General features: G+C 35.8%; 1 protein-coding gene across 2 annotated transcripts in view; it reads right to left on the reverse strand.

Moving 5' to 3' along the window:
- The window catches only part of si:dkey-22o22.2, a 304,899-nt gene that overhangs the window by 85,194 nt on the left and 191,960 nt on the right, over window positions 1–27,745 (reverse strand). For both annotated transcript variants that reach the window (XM_087287665.1, XM_087287664.1), the window contains exons 5-8: window positions 23,681–23,792; window positions 17,471–17,720; window positions 15,470–15,612; window positions 9,482–9,654 (exon numbers count right to left, since the gene is read on the reverse strand). In XM_087287665.1, the coding sequence (XP_087143791.1) occupies window positions 9,482–9,654; window positions 15,470–15,612; window positions 17,471–17,720; window positions 23,681–23,792 (678 nt within the window). The remainder of the gene's footprint in view (window positions 1–9,481; window positions 9,655–15,469; window positions 15,613–17,470; window positions 17,721–23,680; window positions 23,793–27,745) is intronic.

The raw sequence follows: 27,745 nt of genomic DNA on the forward strand, positions 1-27,745 counted from the left end.
TGTTCTTCCCGGAAAAATTCCGTAATGTCTTTGCCTGTGTGAACAGCGCTTTTTAAATTTACCGGTAAAGTCGTTCCGGTAATTTTCCAGATATTTACCAGTATTACTGTGTGAAAAAGGCTATTCACTTGCCTAATCATACCCTAGTTGAGTAATGTCACTTTAAGCGTATATCTAGTATCTTGAAAAATATCTAGTACAATGTGATGTACTGTCCTTATAGCAAAGATCAAATAAATCAGTTATTAAAATATTAGATATTAAAACTATTATGATTGGAAATGTGTTGAAACCTTCTTTCTGTTAAACAGAAATTGGGGGAAAAAAAGAGCAAGAAAAAGTGAGAATTGGCGAGCAAAGACATGAGAGTTGCATATAGAATAAAGTGTTAATAACTTTCTCTTGTGAGGTCCTGTGTCTCCATAATAGCAGCACAGACATTCATAATGAGGCCTCAAGCTCCCTCTTCCACCTCCTCCTCCTCTTGCTTTCTCATCATGCTCTCATTACCGAGCGGGCATCTGGCAGGGCGTCCTGGTGAGCTGTGCCCACAAGGGAGCGGCATGTCAACTTAAGGCGATTAATCAAGTGACTAGATCGATACAGGGGCTAAAAGCTGGAATTAGCTTCCCTCTCCGGCTCTGAAGTGAATTCTCTCTGCGCTTTGCACTTCACACCTCTCATTGTCTTTCCACACACACAAACACACACACACACACCCTTCTGAGAGGGCTTAGGGAGGATTTCTCAGTTTAGCAAGGGAAAAGACTCGAACAGATAGTCTATTGCCGTAATCTGCAGTGCTATTAGGAGAGCTGGCATGGAGCAACTACAAAGCAGGGTGAGGGTTTGTATTCGGCTGAATGTCAAAGAAAAGATAAAGCGTGTGGGGCCAAGATGAGGACGTGTTAATGGTGAAGCTCGTAAAAGTGAAGAACAGGATTGAGTCAAATTGCACATTGACATCAAAAGAATCATATTTTTTATATTTTAAATAATAATGTAATTACAGAAAGACCCATTGAAAATATTTAATTTAACTGTAAGTCAGAATTTTTTGCCCCCCTGAATTATTAGCGCCCTGTTTATTTTTCTCCCAATTTCTGTTTATCAGAAAAGATTTTTTCAACACATTTCTAAACATAATAGTTTTAATAACTCATTTCTAATAACTGATTTATTTTATCTTTGCCATGATGACAGTAGATAATATTTGACTAGATATTTTCCAAGACACTTCTAAACAACTTAAAGTGCCATTTAAAGGCTTAACTAGGTTAATTAGGTTAACTAGGCAGGTTAGGGTAATTAGTCAAGTTATTGAATAATGATGGTTTGTTCTGTAGACTATCGAAAAAAATATAGCTTAAAGGGGCTAATAATATTGACTTTAAAATGTTTATTTTTAAATTAAAAACAGATTTTATTCTAGCCAAAATAAAACAAATAAGACTTTCTCTAGAAGAAAAAATATTATCAGACATACTGTGCAAATTTCTTTGCACTGTTAAACATCATTTGGGAAATGTTTGACATAATTCTGATTTCATCTGTATATACTGACACTGTATAGATCTCTTTAACATTTTAGGCAAGATGATGATAATATTTGTCATCCATAGCATGTAAGAGATTGAAGAGACCCCCATTCTAAGTAACTGTAAATTGATGCTAAACTACAAATTGATGACACATTTATTGATTGAACATTGTAATGTATTTTTCTAAAGTATATTATGCATTTTGACAGGGGCGACATGGTGGCTCAGTGAGTAGCACTGTTGCCTCACAGCAAGAAGGTCGCTAGTTCGAGCCCTTGCTGGGTTAGTTGGCATGTGTGGAGTTTGCATGCTCTCCTCATGTTTGTGTGGGTTTCCACCACAGTCTTTTTAACTGTCGCATATCTAATGTCTAAATTTGGAGTGTATGAATTAGCTGCACAAAGCATATACAGTAACACAAAGAGAGATATAGGAAACATGGACTATAGAAAAAATAATGTGCTCAGGTATTCTTGGTAATAACTAACCTTTATTAAATAAATAGATAACTTTCAGTATTTGAATTTAAGCACTCTTTTATGTGTATATATAGTTCAACATAAAAATACAGAAAGAGCAAGAATAAGCATGGATTAGGGAGAAAGACATGATGGCGAGGAACTTTATTTGTATTACATGTTCTTAAATGGCTTTATTTTTGAAGCGTTATATAGTTTCTAACTTACTTAATTTCTGAATGATGCAAATGTGTTTGTACAAACAATCACTGGCAACATGAAGCATGAAAATCATAAAAATTCAAGAGATGGTTAGAATCCTATCATACACCCGGCGCAAAAAGGCACAAGACGTGTTTGTAATAGTATCTGGATGCAGCCTTTATGATGCAAGCTGAGATTGCATCACTCAGCGATGCAATGTCAGACACTGTGATGGGTAGGGTTAGGTGTGGGGTTAGGTGAGCCCATTAGAAAGCATTGGATGCCGCTCAGATTGCACTGCACCAGGTCTGCATCCAGACCCCTCTCCGTGTTTGCCCCGGTTTGCCCCGACGTGTTGCTATTTTCAGACCAGCGCAACCTTAATTTTCCTGTCTTCCTCCACGTTGTTTATATAGCATTGCACATTTCGCTTTTGTATAATGTTAATATTAGTAGAAGTATTATTTATTACATGCATATTTGCATCTTTATATTCATATGCATATTTATATTTGTTTTATTAAAAGCAAGCCTAGATTTATTGGTCATTTTTGGACCACATGGGGCACAGGATGTGTGTTTGGATATAACTCAGTTTTTGAGCACACTTCATTATTACTGTTCTTTTATTTGTTTTCTAGAAATTAGAACTGAATTTATAAATAGTTTTGAAACATATCTAGTGAACGAAATTAAATATGTAGGCTAATGGATGTCTTCAGTGGAATGGATACAACAATGTTTCATTATCCACGAAAGAGAGAAATGCTCTGTTTAACGGTTTTCTCGCTAGTAAAGCTTTCAGTTTTTTCCACTTACAAAGTCTGTCATGTAAATAGCAAATGCCATGGTGCAACGCAATTGACTCTTAAAGGGAATGGGAGATGAAACTCTGATAATAGCAAAAAGTGGATTCAGATCCCTTTTCATCCTGCGCTTTAGACTTTGCACCTAGATCGTTAAAATAGAGCCCTATGGCTACAAAAAAGCATGACTGTTGATGGGTTCAAACTACTTGTCCTGGTAATATTAATAAATTAGCATTTAGTATTTGAATTTAAGCTTATTTGTATGTACTATTCCACAAAACTATAGAGACTGAGCAAGAAAAAGCATGCATTGTGGAGAAAACATGATGACGAAGAACTTTTTTTTGTATAAAGTGTTCATAAATTACTTTTTTTTCTTAAGTGTGATATAGTTTCCAACTTTTTTCAATTCTGAATGATGCAAATGTGTTTGTGCAAACAATCATTAGCAGCACAAAGCATGAAAACCATCAAAATTCAAGAGATGTTTAGAAACCAAACACTATGACTACGAGAACGAAGACTGCTGAGCTGTTCAAACAACTTTTCCTGGTAATATTAATAAATTACCATGAATAAATACATAAATAACTTTCAATGTTTGAATTTAAGTACTTCCTACAGCCTGATGTACACTCAGACTCTTGAAACCAGTTGTGAACCAGTGAATAAGAAAATAAAAAAGACTCTGGTCAGCAGGGTGAGAGCAGAGAAAAAGATAGTAAGGAATAGGGCCAGATGTTGCCCCTGGGGCTCACTTAGCGCTTCTATTTCATATGCATCCCCTGTGCCGGTGAGTAATTCCCCCTTGAAATATTCATGGGCAGCAGCAGAGGAGGTGGCGGCGGCAGAAGTAGGGCCTGTGGGGCTCACGGAAAGTGTACAGGGACACGCTTCTGCCTCCTACACACTCACACACACCGCTCTCTCCTGCACCAGTGGCCTGCACACTGCAGCTCTCCCACCAGAGACCTCTGAGAGCCTTTAGATCTCCTACTGCCAGCTGTCTGCTCTTCCCACAGCTCGGCTTCACCTATCTCATTCTTACTCTGCTTCATTTAGAACACACTGCTATATATTTGCTCTTTCACTTATTTAGTTTTAGGAGAGTTTGAAGAATAACTCTATAGACAGATGCACAATGCAGTCCAGGAGTATTATTGCATGTTAACCATGCTATTATAACTATTAGCATTTTAGAGCCACTCAGATGACTTGATTGCATTCTGTGTAAAGTATTCAGTTTGGAGTAGGCTACATTTTGGCACTTATTCAAGTAAAAATACAGCAGAAAAGAAGGTATGTATAAAATATTAAAGAGGAATAGTTACAAGGATAATTTATTATAAAGAAAAAAACATATATATATATATATATATATATATATATATATATATATATATATATATATATATATATATATATATATATATATAATTGTGTCATTATTTATTCACAATTGACTTGTTCCAAATCAGTTGGATATAAAATAAATAAGTAATGCTGGGCAAAAATAAATTGCAATTAATCATATACGAAATAAAAGTTGTAAAAAAATTGTTTAGACATAATTTAAGTGTCTGTACTGGATATATTTATGTTGTATATGTAAATACATACATGCATGTATACATTATATATATATATATATATATATATATATATATATATATATATATATATATATATACATTATATATATATATATATATATATATATATATATATATATATATATATATATATATATATATATATATATATATATATGTATATATATATATTTTACATTTATAATTTTACACATACATGTTTTTCTAAGCTTAAGTCAGTTATTCTCTTTTGAAAATGAGTCTTCAAAAACAAATTTATTTTTTTTCTGTGTAACTCCTCCCAGTGCCAGTTTACCCAATTATATTTCGGGACCTCGAGTTGCCTGGTGGAATGTCCGTTCCTCTTGCGATGTGTGGTTACATTTTTTTCACGAGTTCACACTTACGGATGTTTAAGAATAAAGCTTATTTGGCGTGCTGTCTGGGGAGAGGGCTCTGAGCTCGGGGAAGACACCCCAACTTGTGTTATTCCCCTTATCAATGAATAGAAAGAAGTTGGGATTCGAGTGTAGCATCTAGCCCCGCTCCAGAAAGCCCCCACCCCCCCCATCCATGACCCATGATATATATATATAAATACAGTTGAAGTCAGAATTGTTAGCCCCCCTAAATTATTAGCCCCCGTTTATTTTTTCCCCAATTTCTGTTTAACGGAGAGAAGATTTTTTTCCACACATTTCTAAACATATTAGTTTTAGTAACTCATTTCTAATAACTGATTTATTTTATCTTTGCCATGATGACAGTAAATAATATTTGACTGGATATTTTTAAGACACTTCTATATAGCTTAAAGTGACATTTAAAGGCTTAACTAGGTTCAGCAAGTTAACTTGTTAAGTCAAGGTAATTAGGCAAGTTATTTTATAACAATGGTTTGTTCTGAAGACTTAAGGGGCTAATAATTTTGACCTTAAAATGGTTCATAAAAAAAATTTAAACCGCTTTTTATTCTAGCCGAAATAAAACAAAAGTCTTTCTCCAAAAGAAAAAATATTATCAGACATACTGTAAAAATGTTCTTGCTCTGTTAAACATCATTTGGGAAATATTTAAAAAAGAAGAAATAAATCAAAGAGGGGCTAATAATTCAACTGTGTGTAGATAGATAGATAGATAGATAGATAGATAGATAGATAGATAGACAGACAGACAGACATACCGACAGACAGGCAGACAGATAGATAGATCATAACAAGAACTGCTGCTTAATTGAATACATGTAATAGCGACACCCGGTGGTTATTTTTTGAATTACGTTCATTTTTGTATAGTGGGCCAGATTCTATTGATATTTATAAAAAGCCTCGCGGGCCGCCAAAAAACTGATTGCGAGCCGCAGATGGCCCGCGGGCCGTAGTTTGGACATGCCTGGGATAATATAATGATTGTCAATGACGTATTAAATTGCAGAAACATCTGCGCGTGGTCCTCCCGAAATTTGTTTATGAAACATAACTTTGAGAGATGCTTATCAGCTTTGTCGTCAGCCACGGCAAGAGCTATGCGCCTTCATGAAGTCTGCGCCAGACCATGTGCATACGCTTAATGCAGAAGTATAAATTAGCCTTTAGCATGTTTCTTAAATAAATGCGAACATATCATGCTATTGTTATGCTTTAGAAGAGTCAAAAGACATACAGCACCATTTAGAACTAATGCTACAAATGAAAAATTTTGATATTCTCCATTTTGTAATTACATACAGCAATGATTCCTTCTTCACATTTGTGCAGCTGTCTGAATTTCATTGTTTCTTTAGTAAACTGGGTGATAACGCGAGACGGAGACATATCATCAGTAGGCACAACTCATTCTTTATCCTTCATCTCGCACTACATCTTCAGCTCGTTTCTATTTATCAACTCCTACCCCATTTTCACTTTTTGTCCCCTCAGACTTTATCTGTCTCTAAACTCTGCCATTAGTGAGGTGTTCACAGTGTCACTGGTATTAAAAGCCCGGGGCGCTTTAAGCTAGGCAGATTTAATGAGAGAATATATTTGAATTTTATAGTCATATATCAACACTGGTGGAGTCAGACTTTTCTGCTGTACACACTTGCCTATATTCGTTCTCCTTGTGCACAGATTGGGTCGTTAAAAGTCCTGTGAAGTGCTTTGAAATGTGCATTTTTATTAGATGTTTGACATAATCTCTTGTTTTTTTGCTTTATTAACAAGAACCAGCATGTAAAGTTTATATACAACAAAATCACTTTACATTCGTTAACGAGAAGGATTAAATGAGAAAAAAATAATAATTTAAAAAGAAACAGAGCAGAGGGTATATAATTATCAAATTACATACAGTTGAAGTCAGAATTATTAGCCTCCCCTTTGAATTTTTTTTAGTTTTTAAATATTTCCCAAATGGTGTTTAACAAAGCAAGGAAATTTTCACAGTATGTCTGATAATATTTTTTCTTCAGGAGAAAGTCTTATTTGTTTTATTCCGGCTAGAATAAAAGCAGTTTAAATTTTTTTAAAAACCATTTTAAGGTCAAAATTATTACCCCCTTTAAGCTGTATATTTTTATTTGATATTCTACAGAACAAACCATCCTTATACTTGCCTAATTACTCTAAACTGCGTAGTTACACTAATTAACCTAGTTAAACCTTTAAATGTCACTTTAAGTTGTATAGAAGTGTCTTGAAAAATATCTAGTAAAATATTATTTACTGTCATCATGGCAAAGATAAAATAAATCAGTTATTATAAATGAGTTATTAAAACTATTGTTTAAAAATGTGTTGAAAAAATCTCTCCGTTAGACAGAAATTGGGGAAAAAAATAAATAGAGGGGGGGTGGGGGGGTTATAATTCAGGGAGGCTAATAATTCTGACTTCAACTGCATAAATAATTTACAATTTTTGTTTTTAAATGCACTTTTACTACAGAAAATGCACGTATACAAACATTTTATGCAAAAATGTAAAAGGAGGACCATATATTAACTGTTTTAATTGCTGTTTTAATTTTTAGACTAAAGGCTCATACACACTGGGACACTTTTCGTTTGCGTTTATAGTCAGCGATTTTTTTAAGACGTTTTTCCGGATTCAAACCCAAGCAATTTTCACTTGTGTCGAGCAGAAGAGTATGCAAAATCTCTCCTTGACATTAGCTGGCGCTACACAATTTTAAGCTTCTGACACCTGCTTGTAACACAGATGGAGAAGACAAAGTTGACACGCCTGTTGTTATGGGTGATTCAAGTAGCAGCTCCAGCTCTAGCGATGAAGAAATGATGATTGTTCAGCAGTGCAATAAGCAGCTCCACGTTCATATCGCCATTGTGCATCTTCTTCAATGTGCGCTCCCATTGACAGTTTTGCGCTTGAGCGCCTCCAAGTGCTGTTTACTGAAAATTCAGCAGCTCATTGCACGTGAACAAAAGTGCCAACCTGATTGGTGGGGAAGGTTTTGACGCAGTGCATCAAAACAAAAAAAATAAGCATGAGGCGTTTTTTTAAAAATGATGCTTTTACGTCTGCCGTTTTGCGCGTTGGTGTGCAAGATCACATTGGCGGCCTTTATTTAGTCACGAGGCGTTAAACGTTGACGGAAAACGCGAGGAAAAAACATCTCTGTGTGCACGGGCATTTAGGGTGCTTTCACACCTGTGGATCGATTCTTTTGTTCTGTATCAAGGATTAAAATTGTTACAATGAAGCAGTTACAATGATTGCACTTGCAGCTGTGCTTTAATTTTGAATGGTTACCCCCACATATCGTCACCAAAGATAAATCAGAGGTACGACTTTCTCATACAGAGCCGTTGGCTAGAATTATGCATTATAGGCTTTACAATATAGAGAAAAATTACAAATAAACCAAGACTGCTGTTCGATCAATTTTCTTATATAGCCGTATATATGGCTATTACATATCCATAATACACTGTTATATAGCCTGGTTCGTCAATTTGTTAGATCATTTTGCTTTCTTACTACAATCGATCCGCTACAGAGTGCGTTTCAATTGAGCCGAGACCACCTCATCCAGGCAATCTCGGGCCGACTGATTTGGCGTAGTTCTGAGCGTGATTGCTGGATTCACATTTGCCAAACAAACCACGCTAACTGGGGAAACGCGCCAGGTTTTAAAACAAAAGTCTAGGTGTGAAAGCACCCTTAGAAATCACTTTTATATACATTTGAATCTCTTTTTCTAGCACCATGAAGAGAGGTTTGCTTTTGGCAAACTTGGATTTGTGTATGTGAAATTTATATAACAATAAAATAAAGTTTATGATAAACCAGCATCTTTGAAAGAGGGATCCTTAACATAATAACCCAAAATCCCATGTTTATAACGTTTGACGTAATCTCAACTGAAAAAATGAAGAGCGGGTGGGACATAGGGTAGCTCCTCCCCTTTAAAAAACAGCCAACCGTGTCGTTTTTATCAGAGCTCTGCCAGTAAGAGTGCTTGAGATTAAGCTTATCAAATTAAAAGCAAATGACAAGTGTCTTGAAGGGGCGGGACATGTCAGATGCTAGAGAGCATTTGATTGGTCAAGATTTCATGAGAAACTGAAGTATGAGGTGACGTGAATAATACCGTTGATCCATTTAGGCGGAAGTGACAAATTGGAAGCTTTTGGATGTTTATATTAGTTTTATATTTTCTAAACACAAACACACTAATAGATATCCTTACGCTAATAGATATCCTTAAAACTAACAAACTAAAACTAACATTTAACCTTTTTAAATTCAAATTCACAGGACTTTTAAATATAGATTTGCACAACTTTTAAAATACCTTTTGAAACCTCAGCTGGCTAAACAGTTTCTTGTTGATATTGCTGATGAACCGATTTTAAGATGTTTTTTTTTAACCTTACCTCATCAAACACTGGCTTGTTGTTGTTGATGTCATTGATGCCCACGATGACCTGTGCGCAGCTGCTGAGGGGCAGAGCTCCACCGGCTGCATTGTCATCAGTCGCTGTGACGTTCAGGACATACTGAGGACCCCGGAGTCTAGGAGGAGGACTACGTCGCAGTTTGATGATGCCTGTAAATAAGTCAATAAAACACTTCAGCTTATCTTAATGTCTCGTGGAAGAAAACAATCGGCTGTAGTGCATGTTCACATCAAACTGTAAAAGCATATTAAAATTCACTGCATAATCTCTTTTCTCAGTGATGGGTTGTGACTGGAAGGGCATACACTGCATAAAATATAGGTCAGAGTAATTGGTAGATCATTCCACTGTGGCATCGCCTGATACATCAGGAACTAAGCTAAAGGATAGTGAGTGAGTGCATAATCACTGAGTGTGAATGTTGTATTATTGAAATAAAATAACACTTTTTTAAAAATCACATCATGTAAGATCATGTGATGTAAATGAAAATAATTGACACAAATATGAAAATATAGATTCATATTAATATCCAATGTGAACATATGTAACAAACATGGAGGACAAATTAAACACATATGAAACGCATGGTTTTGGAATATTTCTGTGTGGGAAATGATCATGCTCATGTTATATTGTTCCACATAAAAAAATACTAAACCACATTTCATATTCATGTCATTTAATTTTTCTTCAACTTAGTCCCTTATTTATCAGGAGTGGCCACAGCTAAATGAACCGCCAACTATTCCAGCATATGTATTACGGAGTGGCAACCCGGTACTGGGAAACACCCATACACTCTCCATTCACACACAAACTCATACACTATGGCTAATTTAGTTTACCTAATTCACCTGTATCGCATGTCTTTGGATTGTGGGGGAAACAGGAGCACCCGGAGGAAACCCACGCAAACATGGGGAAAACATGCAAACTCCACACAGAAATGCCATCTAGCCCAGCTAGGACTCAAAGCAGTGAACTTCTTGCTGTGAGGTGACAATGCTAACCAATTTGTAATTACTAATGGCAAATTAAGTTATCCTAAAATATCCTATTTTAAGGGATAGTTCACTCAAAATTAAAATTTGTTCATCATCTGCTGAACACAAAACAATAATGAAAAAGACTGGAAAAGTGGAAATCTGTAATCATTGACTTCCATAGTATTTGTTTTTCCTACAAAGGAAGTCAATGCTTTTAAACATTTTTTAAAATATCTTCTTTAGTGTTCAACAGAACGAAGAAACTCTTAAAGTCTTGGAAACACTTGAGGTTAAGCAAATGGATAGTACATTTTCATTTTTGGGTGAACTATCCCTTTAAATGAGTCAATAAACAGTCTAAAGTTTAGATGCATTTAATATAAATTTCAACAACACTATTTTTATTTAAAGGGCACTTAGTTTACCCCTTTTTCAAGATTTCATACAAGTCTTTTGTGCCTCCAGAATGTGTCTGTAAAGTTTCAGCTGAAAACACCCATTAGGTTATTTATTATACAATTTCAGAATGTTGGAATTTTCTGCTTTAAACACTATGTAGCTGTTTTTGTGGCCTGTGCCTTTAATGCCAGTTCTCCCCACCCACCATTCCCACATGCCTGTCAGAGTGTGTCTCCATCTCTGCCTCGGCAGTGTCAGATAACAGGCAGACATTAAGGAAGAAGATCTCTTGTAATGTTTGTGAGAAATACTTTAGTAAGAACTTTCCCAATGATTATTTGCTGTATTTGTTGTGGAGTTAATTCAAGCCTTTTGATGAGTCACAACAATGTCATTACAAAGTTCATCCACACACACACACACACCACACACACACACACACACACACACACACACACACACACACACACACACACACACACACACACACACACACACACACACACACACAAGCAGCGCAAGTTTAACTTTGCACGCAAATGTGACAGGATACACGTTAATATCCACTGCTGTATGGATATCCGTTATGCTAACATCCAAAATAAACCTGATTTTACGTCCACAAACCAGGATTGAAGCGTCTTTTTTATAATTGTACTGACATGCGGCAGTGGTGATAAAATCGCTGTAATTAATTACAAATATGCACTGTTTTAAAAAAATGTTTAAACTTGTGAAACTCATTCTTGATCACATTTGATGATGATTGATGATCACAGCGAGCTAAACAGATCTTTTAATCTCAGTTGCTTTGTGCACATCCTGTCTTGTTAATATGATTATATGTGTTACTATGGAGACATGTTAATACGTGGCTTCCAATAAATTCGGTGGGTAGGGAAACAACACTCCTACGTCACATTGCAGTCGGTCTCAAAATGGGAGGGACTTGGATTCCTTTAACGTCAGGAAATTTAAAAAAGGAGAGATAATCTCTTTATATCACCCGAATTTGACTGTGGACACACTATACCTATACACAATTCTGTCCAAACAGCTTACAAATGATGATTTTCATCATGCCCTTTAATTTCAATTAACCAATACAGTTTATATGAAATTAAATGCCTGAACACATCATATTAATTTGACATTTAATTGTATTTTTGCACACAACTCTTTTGACTGTATGTAAAATATATCTGTTTTACAAAGCTATGCTTTTTAATCCCCCTTTCAAATCCAAAAATTAGCATTTAAAATGATTAAACGACAACTGCTTTTGTATATCCAGCTTTACAGTAATCGCAAAACAGGCTTCTAATGGCTGCACATTCACCTAACAACAGAGAAGTTGGTGGCAGTGTGCAAAAAAAAGAAAAGAAAAAAATGTACTGCTGCATCTTTGAAGTGACAACTCCACGCAGCTTTCTGAGAGCCGAAGCCATGGGCCATCTCTCTCTGTGCTGGCCTGTAATGGGTTGGGGTGGTGGAACAGTCGTGCCGCGAGGCTGATAAGACAGGAGAGAGCTTTAGCATACTGCTGTTTTCCCGCTCTCAGGCATAAAATGTGCTGGTAAACAAACGAAAAGCAAACACCGCAGACAAATGTAACCTTGAGACTGAAAGTACACAGGCAGGCAGGCAGGCATGAAAACAGACAAACATTGCATTCACACACAAGTGCACACATACACACACACACACAAAAAACCAAGAGCTGTAGACCAAATACAACACAAGGGGTGTTTGTTTTTCCCACAAATACCACAAACGTGGGCTGAATGATGGATTAAAGGAGCGTGCTGAGCAGACAGGAAGTGGAAAATCACTTTTTGAATGGTTTTAGATGTCTTTGTTTAAGAAAGCATCTTTAACGCAAAACTGAAGAACAAACTGGTGTGACGTCATTTTGAAAAGCAACCTGGCTTGGTTTATACAAATAACATTACAGATTGAGTAATTAAAATGGTTCTGAATGTAAAACAACAGCAGAGTTCAAACCAACACTATAACAATAATAACATACAGTTGAAGTCAGAAATATTAGCCCCCTTTGAATTATTTTTCTTTTTTAAATATTTCCTAAATGGCTCTTAACACAGCAAATAAATGTTCACAGTATGTCTGATAATATTTTTTCTTCTGGAGAAAGTCTTATTTGTTTTATTTTGGCTAGAATAAAAACTGATGTTCATTTTTAATATTAATTTAAAGCTACAGACAACACTTTGGAGAAGCACTGCTTGAAATTAAGCCCTCTTTTTAGATTATTAAAAAATAACTATCTAGAAAGCAAGTGGTTACCATGGGAAAGAATGATAAAAATACATGAACGTAAGCCAGGGTAGCAAAACTTTGATTCATTTTAAGGCACGTTGTGTCAGAAAGCATATTCTGTGCAATTACTTCATTTTAAGTAACAATAATGTGGTGTTTTTATAATGCATTTATATAAATAAAAGCAAAAACTTTACAGTTTCACACGATTTCTTACTGTTATCTGTAGGAACGAAAACCAAACCAGGCTCATTCTGAAAACGTAATGCTATACACATCTCTGGAGGCCAAATATGTCTTAGGAGGTACATTTTACATCGTCTTTGTTTTCGTGAATCCACCAGAGGCCGCTGTGTATGCTTTTTGAGATCTCGATTTTCTCTCGCAAGTGCCATTCATGTCTGCTGTTCTCATGTAAATCCACCAGAGGCTGCAGTCGACTGACTGAATGACTGACTGACTGGCCGATCAACTGACCCACCCTCTTCCTTCCCTAAACCCAACCAATAGTGTTTTCAAAAGCACAGAGTTTTGTTTTTTTTTGTCACTATTATGCATTTTTACAACAAACAAGCACATGTTTTAATACATTCATAACGATGTTTATGTTTTACCGTCATGCTTTAAAAGAAAATACTAAAATAAAAACCACAATTAAAAAAATAAGTGGTATGTGAAAAGACTAAATTAGTTGTTAGAAACCTTCAGTATACATGTGGTAATCAGACTGCTTCTCCACAAACAAGGAGAAGGAAAAAATCACAAGACATTGTCTCAGAATAATCATTTCAGAAATGTAGTTTTGCATGATATTGGCATTAAGTTCAAAACATATACTCAGGAGATGTGTGGCTTTTGACTTATTACTTTTTCTTTTTTTGTTGCATTATAAACTCTGGATGATGGATTATAAAGCCAGGGCTCAATTTATGCCGGAACACGCTAGATCCGGATCCGGCACGTCTGAAATCTGACCCAACACCTCATTTTACCAATCCCCCTACTTAACCGCCCTCATCCCCCGTCAGCTGTTCACTTTCACTTTCTTCCGCCACTCCCCAACCCTCTTCACTTTTGACTGCGACACCCTCATCCAGGACCTCACAATTCAAAAATTAAGCACTGAATAAAGCCCAAAGTTTGACGATGAGGGAAAGGAAGACACCAATATAGCCTCGGAAAACTCATTTTGCATGCTACTTTCATCAAATTTAAAATATAAACACTTGGCTTTCAAGACATATCAAGAATGTTTTCCTGTGTTTGTATATGGACAAAACAAATATTGAACATAAGTTTTATTTTTTTGAACATGTAACTTCCCCTTTAACCACAGTAAAGCCCGAAGTGTCTTATTTCCAATGATCTCTAATTTGTGTGTGTAGCTTACTGGAGTCAAGAACTGTTACTATTTGAACATAGGTAGGTGTAAATGCCTAAAAGTGAGTGCTGGCTAACTACAGCAGTCGTAATTGTCGATCGCATATGAAGCAGGAGATTTCGATGACATATGATTACGTGCAGTGCTTAATTTGTGAATTGCAAGGTCCCGGAACAGATCGGGGTAACGCATCCGGCATGTTACCCGAGGATGTAGAGGTGTCGCACATGAAAGTGAAGAGCGAGGTGGGGAGGGGGTGGTGGTGGAGAGATAATGGGGCATTGGAAGGCGGAGAGGTGTCACGGACGTAAGTTAAAAGCCAGGGCGGGGGTTGGTGGTCACGGATGAAAGTGAAAAGGGTTGGGGAGTCGTGAAAGAAAGTGAAAGTGAAGAGCGGACAGGGGTGGATGGCAAGTGAGGAGGGAGATCCGTAAAATTAGGTGCCAGATCAAATTTCAGAGGTGCCGGTTCCGGATCCAAATCCGGATCTGGCGTGTTCCGAAACAAATTAAACCCTGATTACGTGTGCAGTTGTAGTGCTGTTCCATTTCTTAGGGCTAAATTTTGAAGCCCTTCCACTTCACACTTAGCGGTACAAAAATACAATTAGAATTGGGCCTTACTCGCCCTCCAATTCTTGTAGAATTATTTAAAATTCTTTTTTCAACTAAACACAAAATTATATATTTTGAACAATGTTGATATTTTTGAAGATTCTTATAGAAGATCTACTTTTGTGTTGTTTAACTGCAGAAAGAAACTCATGAATGTCTTCAATCCACTTTGAGGGTGAGTAAATGGTGAATAAAGTTCCATAATGGCATGAACTACCCCTTTAAGGCCTTGGATTGGATGTTTGGATGCCGTTGCCATAGCAACAAACTTTAAGTTTACATCTAATTTGACTCGACTCACCCTTCTGGTTGTCCAGTTCAAAATTGCTGTCTTCATTTCCCCCAGTAATGGCATACGTTACGCCATCCCCGTCTGGGTCTTTGGCGTGCACAATGGCTACTAGTGTTTCAGGCCCGGCGTCTTCAGAAAGGAAGGTTTTATATCTGCAGAAAAAGAAGACAGAAAGAGACAGATCAGCCTCAGAACATCACAGACCCACCATCTGCTTCCTCTACACGGCCTCTGAAGTGCATCCCAGGGCGCACACAAACAACCACGCAGTCCCTGCACTGAGAAGAACCAGAGCAAATCCTAACATAAACACACACACTGCAGCTCTAATGATGATACACCAACACCAGCTCCTTTATATGTCTCCCAAACTCCTACCAAGGGAGATGATGTTCTGAAATAGTGTGCAGTGTGTGTGTGTGTGTTTGTGCGCGCGTGTGTGTGTAGACAGCTTGCTTGCTACACTGTGATTGTTGTCTTTCTGCTGAATCGGACCAAATGTCTGCCTCTCCTTCTGGCTACATTTAATAAATGCCAGAGCCGTATAGCCTGACGCCTAGCTTTCACGGGACCCTCGGCTCGCTTCTGCTCTGATGAAATCCCATTGTGAAGGAAAAAGAGTGTAAAATTCATATCTCTATATTCCCAGGCTTTCTGAGACCAGGCTGGAGGAGATACTAGGAAAGAAGAAGAGGACTACACAGAAAACAGAGCAGACAGAGAATGTGAAAAATGAGTCAGGTTAACATGTCTCAAAATAATATTTAATGTCCATTTATTATAGAATATTAAGTAAATATTTGTGCTGAATATGTATCGTATATAGCAGTTGCCTGGACATTTCAGTTAATAAATATATATAATATATAAATAACATATTTCACAATACATATGAATGATAAATAAATATATAAAAATATATATTACATATAAAATATGCCTAAAATAAGTTTTATATTATACAATAAATCATTTTGTAAAAAAAAACAATTATTAGTAATGTATATGTATATTAAATAAACACTTTAATTTTATTAATAAATATAAAATATATATATAATAAATAATTAAATAAAAATATTTATCATATTGTAAAAAATCTAATGTAAAATATATAATAAAAAATTATGTGAAAAAATATATTATTATTATATATATTATATTGCTAAATATATTTTATATTATATAATAAATAATTATGTGAAAAAACATGTGTAAATATTATTAATAATTTATGTGTATATTAAATAAAAAACTTTAATTTTAGTAATAAATAAATGAATAAAATAAAATAAACATATAATAAAACTAAAAAATATAAAAATATATATTTATTATATTGCTAAAATCTATTTTGTGTTATATAATATATAATGTGAAAAATATGTTCAATTATTATTAAAGTACATTAATTATTAAAAACATTAATTTTCATAATAAATATAAATAACATAAAAAATAAAAATATATATGATGAATAATTAAATACAAATATTTATTATATTGCTAAATTGTTACACATATTTTAGAATAAATAATAATGTGAAAAAAATGTGTAGTTACTTTTAATGCATATGTATATTCAATCACTTTAATTTCAATAATAATTATCATTTATTTATTTATATATAATATTTAATAATGCATAAAATATATCATATATTTTAAATATATTGAATGATAAATGAATACATAAATAAAATTTGATTTGTTTATAATAATTATAAACACATTTGACCAATTGAATGATTAGCTAAAATACATAAGCAAATTAAATTAATTAATAATAGGTATTTATGTAAATTATAGTGATTATGTGAAAAGCAAATGCTCACGGTTGATCTGAGAGATTGATAGGCAGTTATAGAGTTTACTGTTAATTCAAAATTTGTGAAAACTACATATATTAACATAAAGTGTAATAATGTTTTTAAAAAACAGCAAATAATAGACGAATAATAAACAATAGATCAAAAACAGAGCAAAACAGACAGAACAAAAGATTCATACATTGTTTGTGAAAAGACAGGGGCTTCATCGTTGACGTTGGCCATGCGGATGCGGATGGAGGCAGTGCCCGTGCGAGGTGGCGTTCCCTTATCCACAGCCACCACGGTGCACTCATACATGTGGTTTGGTCTCTCATAGTCCAGCCTCTGACTGGGGCTCACAACTCCCTGAGATGTTATGTCAAAGTCCACGCTCTGGATGAAGTAAGACAGTTCTGCGTTCAGGCCCGTATCACAGTCGCGTGCCAGAACTAGAAAGATAGAGAGAGACAGAGAGAGTGTTAAACATCAGGTCACATTGACTAAAGGCAACAGCTAGCAATAACACTGCAGTAAATTGTGGCGAAGGCAACCTTGGCAAGGATCTGCTCTGGGTCAGGCACTGAAAACAAATGCTGGCTCTTAATCATCTCTATGCTCTTCTTCAGACAGTTGTGCTCTCATTAGGGCTGGAATGTTCCTGTATATTGCTATTCAATATCAATTACAAGCTTTAATGTCACCATGACCAATGCTTGTGTGGTTTTGAGTTTAAAGATCATGGTGCAAAAGCATTAAGGCAGTGTCCGAATACACTTTTGCTATTTTAAGGAGGGGAAAATACAGTTTTCGCTGTGTTGTGTGGTCTAACAGGGTTGTGCTTATTTTCTTAATGAGTTATGGGTGTGTTTTGAGCATAACGTGTATTAAACTAATCAGAGGCTCGTCTCCTGTTTCCTTCAAGAGTCAGTTGCATCGCGCCATGGCACATTTGCTATTTACATGCCAGACTTTGTAAGCGAAAAAACTGAACGCTTCATTAGCGAGAAAACAGAGTTAAACAGACCATCTGCACTGTGAGGATAAAGAACAAGATTCCTCTCTTCAGCCTCTTTACTTTTACACTTTACTTTACTCCTTTACTTTCCTGGATAAGGAAACAGTGTTGTATGCACTCCACTGAAGACATTCATTAGCCTACATATTTATTTTTTTGTGGTCAAAAAACCCAAACACACATTAGACATGTCTTATTCTTTTGCCCCATATGATGATGCATACATCTCCAAAACCTGACAGATGGTCAAATCTAAACTTGTTTTTATTAAAACAAATATCATTATGCATATATTAAATAATACTAAGAATAATAATATTATACAGATGCAAATTGTCATGAATTAACTGAAAAAGCCCCCCGAGGTAAAGGTGGCAGTGGTTTTTATATTTATGTAAAAATTTATAATTTTTAACATTTAACATTTTATAATAATAATATTTTAATCCTCTATTTGTTTTGTAAAGATGTTTGTGTATTGCTGTACATCCTGTTTGTATTAAGCAATGTGTAAGCGTTTAGACCTGCATAGGTGCACAACTAATGCGCTTTGTGCTGGACTTTAGACTAGCTTTTATATGGTCAATGGTGTGGTCTACTTCAGTTCCTCAAAATAGCAATGCACCAACAATGCACCTTAACACACCTCTTTATAGACCAGCACGCCCATGAGTCCACAAAGTGGTGTAAATGGATTTGCTATTTGAAAGACGTGGCACAAAATGTGCGCTGGTATGAAATTAGCAACAAATCACATTGTTCACATCTTGCGCCTTATTGCACCGGGTGTATGATAGGGCCCTTGATGTTTAAGTTAAGTTAAAACATTAATAATTAATTAAAGTTTTTTTTTTTAAATATAATTAAATATAACACATTTTACTAAATTAAATTTTGACTTACCCCCAAAAATAAAATAAAAAATTCAGTGGTACAAAAAAGTATTATTATTTAATTTATATTTAATAGACCTCTTTGTAAATACATTAAAATGATAATTATCACCTTCCTAATAAATGTTAAAGTCCTTAATATGGACCTAAACATACATATATTTATATTATAAAATTTATATTACAGATCAAATATTGTAAAATGATATAATAATAATAATAATAATAATAATAATAATAATATTGCTTATTATTATTATTATTATTATTAGTAGTAGTAGTAGTAGTAGTAGTAGTAGTAGTGTAGTAGTATCGAAAATGTAATATATTCCTGCCATGGCACAGCCTAAAAAGAAAGAAAATATTTAAACTCCCCATTTTATATATAATGGACCTGTTTTTAATACATAAAAAGTTTGATTATTACCCTTCCTAATTCTAATTAAAATCCTTAATACTAACTATAATATTTACATTATAATATAAATATTATAAATAATATAAATATAATGTAAATATACTGAACTATTTCTTTATTATTATATATTACAGGTTAAAAATTGTGATTGTCTGCTATGCACATCAAGGCTTATTTGATTATAAATGCAGTAAGAAAAGTCATATTGTGAAATGTTGTTATTATTATTATTCTACATTCATTAATTTTTCTTCAGCTTAGTCCCTTTATTGGGAAACACCCATACACACCCATTCTCACACATACAATAAAGCCAATTTAGTTCATTTAATTTACCTACAGCGCAAGACTTTGGACTGTGGGGCAAACTGGAGCACCCGGAGGAAACCCACGCCAACAAAACTCCACACAGAAAATATTACTATTATAATCATTATTATTATTTAAAATCTAATTTATTCCTGTCACAGCACTGCCTAATTTCACAATATACATGATTTTACTGTATTATCTTTGATCAAATAAATCCAGCCTTTCTAAGCATTACAGTAATCTTAGACTTTTGACTGGTACTGAATATAAGGTGTCATATTAATAGAGCAAATATTAATTAAAACTATGTAGTGGTAAATTTGATCAATTTAAGTGGCCATCTGTCAGTGGCACGGTGAAAAGCTGTAGTTGACTGAAGCAGATCAAAAGTAAAAGTGGAGGAAGGCTTTGCTGTCATTAGGCCCACAGCCAAAGTCAGGGTCCTGTATCATTATATTGCAGGCAAGCTGTCATCACACTCAGCCAGCCAGCCAGCCAGCACACTCATTTACTACAGCCACATGACGACCCTCTAATCTCCAAGGCAAATAGTGAGTGCCCACAAATGCAGGGACTTCCATCAGAAACCATCTTGCTCTCTGACATGAGATAAAGACTGACCCTCAAGGATTGCATGATTCTGCGATTTCTCTGTTTGAAGCGAAATCATGCAAATGTCACTCTGATTCATAGACCTTGCAATTTTTTTCAGATTTCCCACATATTTTGGGCAATCAGGACACCGTTCAAAGCCCCAATGTGCTAAAGAATGCCTTCTGCATAGTTTTAAATTCAAAAACATTATAGTAATCATGAACAGAATGTGCTCGGAGTGCAAAACCTCAAGTTGTCAACACACACTTTTGGTCCGGTGTGTTATCCTTGTCATGGGACGTTATCGCAACGAACATTCAAAGCCTGTTCGAACTTGGCCACAACATTCAACATTTGCTTTCTTAGCATAACAAAAGTTAAAAATGTATTGGAAAGTATTTATTTGTTTTATATTAAAAAGAACATACAATACATATATATTTAAGAAATACAAAACAAAACAAAACATAGTAAACACAGTAAATAGTAGTATAGCATTATATTATCTGTAACAATAATGATAATACCAAGTAAATAAAAATACAAATAAAAAATAATAATAAATCAGAAAAAACTGTACATTTAACAATCAACATTTATGGATAAAACAGTAATAGTAAATGATAATAATTAGCATATTTACCATTATTCATTTATAATATTATTTTTACGTCCAATAATGACGTCAAATGACGTTGATATTTGGTTGATTTTAGACTGTTGTGAAATAGAAAGCAACCAAAATCCAACATCGAGCCAACATCTTAAACCAACATCAGATTGACATCAAATATTGACAGTTATTTGTCAGGTATGGCAACCAAAATAGACGTCCACTAGACGTCATAATGATAGCTTTCACACAACGTCAAACTGTAACATCATTAGACGCTGATATTTGGTCAATTTTAGCTTGTGTTGTGAAATTGAAAGTGTGAAATTTAACGTCGAGCCAACACCTTAAATTAACATCAGTATGACGTCAAATATTGACAATTATTCGTCAGGTATAGTAACCAAAATCTGACGCCTGATAGACTTTATAGTGGTAACGTCCACATAACGTCCATCTATAACATCATTAGTTGTTGATATTTGGTTGTTTGTAGGTTGAATTGGAAAGTGACCAAAATCCGATGTTTGTCCAATGTTGGACATTGACGTTGGGTTCTGACATCAACCTGATCTCATTTCCACCCAAGATGCAAGGTCCCACTGATGTCTTGTTAATATCCTGTGCCTACCATGGACTACCTAGCATTTATTTTCAAACATTTTTAAACATGGTACAACAGGTTTTAGGGGTAAACTCTAGTTTCTCATTGTTTCTCTTAGCGTTTAAAAAATTACAGAGATTGAAGGTTCTTGAGATAAAAAAACAAATAATGAATTAAAATTCTTAAATTTGTGTATATATTCACAGCAATACAATAAATTAAATACTTTTCATTTGTAAAAACTCACCACAAAAGCCGTAGATTTAATTGTAAAAATCTGATTTAGTTTTTGCAAAATCCTGGAGGAACTGTAAAGACTTGTTGCGGTGGTAGAAGCAGGTGGTATACTGCATATAGACAAGCATAAACAAGTGTCTGAGCAAAAGCACACGCTCGAGAAGTCATACGGCCAAGATTCAAACAGAAGGTTCATTAAAAATACAAGCCCTAATACAGTGTCTCTTAGGGCTACCTATTACCATATTTAATGCATGCGAACGAGAGCCCGGGCTAAATTAAACATACCAGTTAGGCGGCTTGGGATAGAGAGTAGAAAGGTGGGCTAAGGTTGGGCGAGTTTTAAGTGCGATGCTTCGCTGTGCGCTAAATCCTCTCAGAGAAGTTTTCTGTGTGATAATTGGAGCGCGTTCTGCACTTCTCTTCCTGCTAGGCCCTATTAAAAGCCGGCACCCAATTTACAGTCTAATCCCGTTTTAAGGTAAACAACAATAATAATCTTCTCTCCCTTCTGCCAGGCTCCGCGCAGTCAACGATTGCTCCGTGTTTTGCTTTTTTTTTACTCCGGCTCACAACAGAACACATTTGATAAGCAAATAACAGCCCCAGCTGGTGTTTGTGTGAACCTGCTGCTTTTACATGTTGAGAGCGAGAGAAAGAGAGCGAGGGAGACGAATCGGGATGAGAAAGAAGACACAGAGACAGAGAAGGAAAGTTGTTTTGCGTGCACCGCGCTGAAACACAAGAGCCAACTGGAATCAGAGGCAGCAGCCATTCTGTTTGCATATGGCAGAGAGTATGTGTTTTCATTCGGGGCAGTGATATGTAAACATCACTGAATAGCAAAAACGCAGTCGGCATTCAGAATCTGTGCATCCGCCTCACAAAGCGTGTAGGTCTGCCAGATCTGACTCACTTCTGTTTCTTGTTGAAGTGACTTTGATGGCTAGAGGTTTGCTCAAATCCCAAATGTGCAATAGTAAAAGTGATGCCTGCCATAACAAGCACCACCAATTAGGGTTTATGAATATTTATTCAAGCAACTAATGCACTCAAGCCTCTTTCTAAAACAAAACATGACATCTCATTCACGTGTGTGTGTTTTTAGCTTCTAAAACACCTTCAATTACGGTGATAAGATTGCAGATGGGGCCGGCACAGATAGATAAACAGGTCCCATCCCATTAACACTTGTGTTTTAGAGAAGGAGGTCAGACATGCCTCTTCTTCAGAGCTATCTGTCGCTATCAGGCATTATTATCTGGAGAACATGCAGGGGGGGGGGTCGTAGCCCCCCAAAACCCATCACGCCCATGTGCCACAGTTGAGTTCCCACCTCTGTTGCCGGGTCGCAGTTACCAACCTGCGGTTATAAAGCCCACAACGTCAGCCACAAAATGGAGATTTGATGCTTTGACAGTCTTGACAGAGCTCTTCGGGATGATGAGAGATTGAAGAAGAGAGAGTGAGAGAGACGGGGGCAGAAAAGCTCCTCTGCCTGGGAGCCACCGAGCTGGCTTTGATTACAATCCATTTACCACCCAGAAAGCGCTGCCATAATGAATTATTTCATAATTACAGGACTGAGTTGAAGAGACACTCGCCCCCGCAGAGCAACCAGCAACAGCACCTGCCTCAAGAGCAGGACCGCTGGGGGAAAAACACAGAGAGAGAGAGCGAAAGTGAGACGGACACAGAGAGGGAAGGAGAAACAGACACTCACCCTGCAGTAAAGATGTGCCAGTAGGGGTGGTCTCAGGGACGTTGTCTCGACTGTAAATGGAGTGCATAAACTCTGGTGTGCAATCGTTTTCATCTGTGATGTGAACCACCACCTGCAAAAGTAAGACATTCAGACAGAGAGACGCTGTTTAGAAAACAAGAGTGAAAACATGCGAACTGTTCATGCAAAAGGAAGAAAACAACTCATTTCTAAATTAAGAGAATAGCAGTGTTCACCACAATAATAGCATCACATAAAAGTTGAAAGCACTTTTACAGCAAATATTATCATCCAGTCAGAATCTATCCTGGTTTAAAGAGTTCAGGCATTTAAAGCAGCAGATGGCAAAACTTCAACAATTTTCAGCTACTGAAGATTTTTAAAATAGAGGTAAATATAAGAAAAATAGCTATTCTGTGCCGGACTGCCCAGCAGCGTTAAGCAAGCTAGTTTAACTCTCCCTCCAACTGTCATTACAGCTTTCACACTGGATGTAGAAAGTGCTGTGCAGTGCTATGAAACCCATTAATTTCAATGGCTTGTGCTACGCAAAGGTGGCTTGTTGAAGCACTTATCAAGGGCCAAAAACAGCAGAGCGTATGTCTCTATGCGTAAACAACACAAGCTGCATGCAAATTTTTTGCTTTCTGCCCAGAATTTTCATTTTAGCGCATCAACAATTAAGAGAATTATGATAAGTAACAGGAAACGTCTTATCGTAATTGTAATACCATGTGAAGTAAGTATTACAACATTGTAAGAGTAAGTGAATCTATCACTTGATAGATTCTTTTTCTTCTCTTCATCCATCAGTAAAATATTAATTTAATAGATGTGTAATCATAATGACTAGATGTATGTACATCTTTTTTTTATCTTAAATGTTGTGGGACGTTGCAATTTGTTTGAAAATGAAAATCGGGTTGATGTCAGAATCCAACGTCAGACTGACGTCAAAGTCCAATATCGTACAGACGTCGCATTTTGATTACTTTGCAACGCAACCTAAAACAACTAAATATCAACAACTAATGATGTTACAGCTTGACATTGTGTGGATGTTACCAAAGTATCTATGAGATGTTGTATTTTAGTAGCCATACCTGACAAATAAATGTCAGTATTTGACATTAATATGACGTTGGTTTAAGATGTTGGCTCGACATTAGATTTTAGCCACTTTCCAACACAACCTAAAATCAACCAAATATCAACATCATCTCACATCGTTATTGCACATCAATATAACATTGTCCTTACACACTGGCGACCTAAATCTAACCTAATATTAATTCTTATGATGTTGTGTGTCTGCTGGGAATCACTTGACGGATATTTTTCTTTTTTTCATCCATCAGTAAAACTAATTTATGTAAATCAAGTAGTACAAAATATTTTGGATGATGGAATGGACTTTGCTTTTACAACAATTCACCTGAGAAATATTGCATGGTAAAAGACAAGTATTTATTAAAAATACTTCTAGCATTCAGTAAGAAAAATGTAACTCAAAAGTGGCTACTACTTGAATCCCCTACAAAATCTGAATAGTTGGATATCATAGATAATGTTTTAAATATGGAAAGAATGTCTTTTTTTAAAAACTACAATTGGACAAATACCTGCATTATTGTGAGAAATGGACTGTACTTATGCCTTTACACAGCGTGAACTGATCTTTATATGCATTTGTTAATGTGACCTGTAAGAAAATATGTGACCAGTCAACTGTTCCTTTAATTTCTGTCGTGTTATTCCTTAAAAGAGAGATAAAAGTAAACAAAAAATAATGATAGCAAATTTAACAGAAAAAATATATTTCAAAGATTACAGTCAACCAGGTTCTACAGAAAAACAATGGTTGACCTCAATATTTGAATGTAACATGGATAAAACATCACTAAATCTATTTTAGTCTTTAATTATGGCAAATTTGACAGAAAAAAAAATCTATTTCAAAGGTTATAGTCAACCAATTTCTATAGAAAAAAATGGTTGACCTCAATGTTTGAATGGAACATGAATAAAATCCCAGTTTTAGGGCAGATTTAATAAGTCACTTGGCTTTCTGGACGCTTTTGGTTAAGAATGTAGCCATGTGAGAAGGAATAGCATTAAAAGAAAACACCAAACAGAACAGAACAGCTGCGGTGGAAGCCACTGAATGCAAATGGCTCGACCGCCCCACAAACCCCAGTCAAAGTCAGTGTGTGTAGACTTTAATGTAGCAGATCTTAGCTGAAGCTCAAATGATAGCTTATGGAAGGGCTGTATCGACATTCAGGCTTCTCTCTGTGCGGCGATTTGTGAGCATTCAGACTGAATACTGGCACAGGATTTGACTTTGACCGAACAGAGGCCGAGGGAAAGCAGGGTTGGTGTTCTCAGTGGGAGTGTTAGTCACGGTGAGGGTGAGTCCCGCACAACTGCTTATCTCAGAGGAGCAGCAGTGCCAAGAGGAAAAAAGTTCCTTACGCATAACACACACGGCACCATAGCTGACCAGACGACTCTAAAAACCATCAGGACAGTGACTTAAAGCCCATGCAGCTCTGCATTATGGTTGATTTTCTCTCCAGTCCCCCCTTTACAGATCTACCCAATGGAGGGGAACGTTTTGTGTTTGTTTCATAGCTGCTGGAGGCTGAATCTGGCAATAATGAATCTGAAGTCTGCTGCTGGAGGAGAAGCACTGCTAATAACAACAACAACAGGGGTCTAAAAGAGATGAAGAGGCTTCTAGTGAAGCTTCATCTTAATGAAATCATTTTTTACACGCTAAGAGGACAGACGCTCAATCTTCTCTCCTTTTTTTCTGTTTTTATTCTAGGCTCCTCCTATCGTGTATGTTATTTTTCCTAAAACATTAAAACATAAATATTCTCGTTGTTTTGCTTTATACTTTTTTTCTTTTTGGACTGACCAAAATGATTCTGCTGTCGTTGTGTTTCTTTCTTGATCTCATTTCTCGCATTTCTCTTTGTTTTTTTATCTTCTCTTGTTCTGTATCATCAACTCATTTGTGACCCTGAACCACAAAACCGGAAATAAAGGGCAGTTTTTGGAAATCATCACATTTAAACATCATCTGAAAGCTGAATACATACACTTTTCTTTGATGTGTGGTTTGTTGGGATTTAACTATTTTGGAAAATCTGAGGGTTCAAAAACAAATTTACATTGAAAAAATCTTACAAATTAAGTACTAAGCAATAGATTTTACTAATTAAAAATGTTAAAAGTTTATCTATGCACTAATCAAAGTTTTGATATATGTACTGCAGGAAATGTACAACATATCTTCATGGAAGATGATCTTCACACACTTTTTGGCATAAAATAAAAATGTATAATTTTGATAATGTATTTTTGGGTCTTCCCACAAATACACCCATGCAACAAAAGACATTTTGTGGTCCAGGGTCATATTTCCTTTCTATTTTCTTCATACACTACCACACAAAAGTCTTGTCTTCGATTCAAGTTGTAAGAGCAACAAATAATAACTGACATGTAGTTGATGAAAAGTGGCAGAAGGTAGATTTTCCCAATGAATCATCTGTTGAACTGCATCTCAATTATTAAAAACACTGCAGAAGACCTATTGAAACTCGCATGGAGCCAAGATTCTCACAGAAATCAGTCAAGTTTGGTGAAGGAAAAATCATGGTTTGGGGTTACATTCAGCATGGGGGTGTGCGAGAGATCTGCAGTGTATGACAACATCAGCAGCCCGAGGTATCAAGACATTTGTGCTGCCCATTACAAACCACAGGAGAGGGCAAATTCTTCAGCAGGATAGCGCTCCTTTTTTTACTTCAGCCTCCACATCAAAGTTCCTGAAAGCAAAGGTCAAGGTGCTCTAGGATTGGCCAGCCCAGTCACCAGACATTGAGCATGTCTGGGGTAAGATGAAGAAGGAGGCATTGAAGATCAATCTAAAGAATCTTGATAAACTCTGGGAGTCCTGCAAGAAGCTTTCTTTTCCATTCCAGATTATTTCTTTACTAATAAGTGATTTGAGTCATTGCAGAGATGTATGGATGCAGTCCTCCACTGCACCAT

The sequence above is a fragment of the Danio rerio genome, chromosome 16 (assembly GCF_052040795.2).
Source record: "Danio rerio strain M-AB ecotype USA chromosome 16, GRCz13ab, whole genome shotgun sequence".
Classification (NCBI taxonomy): domain Eukaryota; kingdom Metazoa; phylum Chordata; class Actinopteri; order Cypriniformes; family Danionidae; genus Danio; species Danio rerio.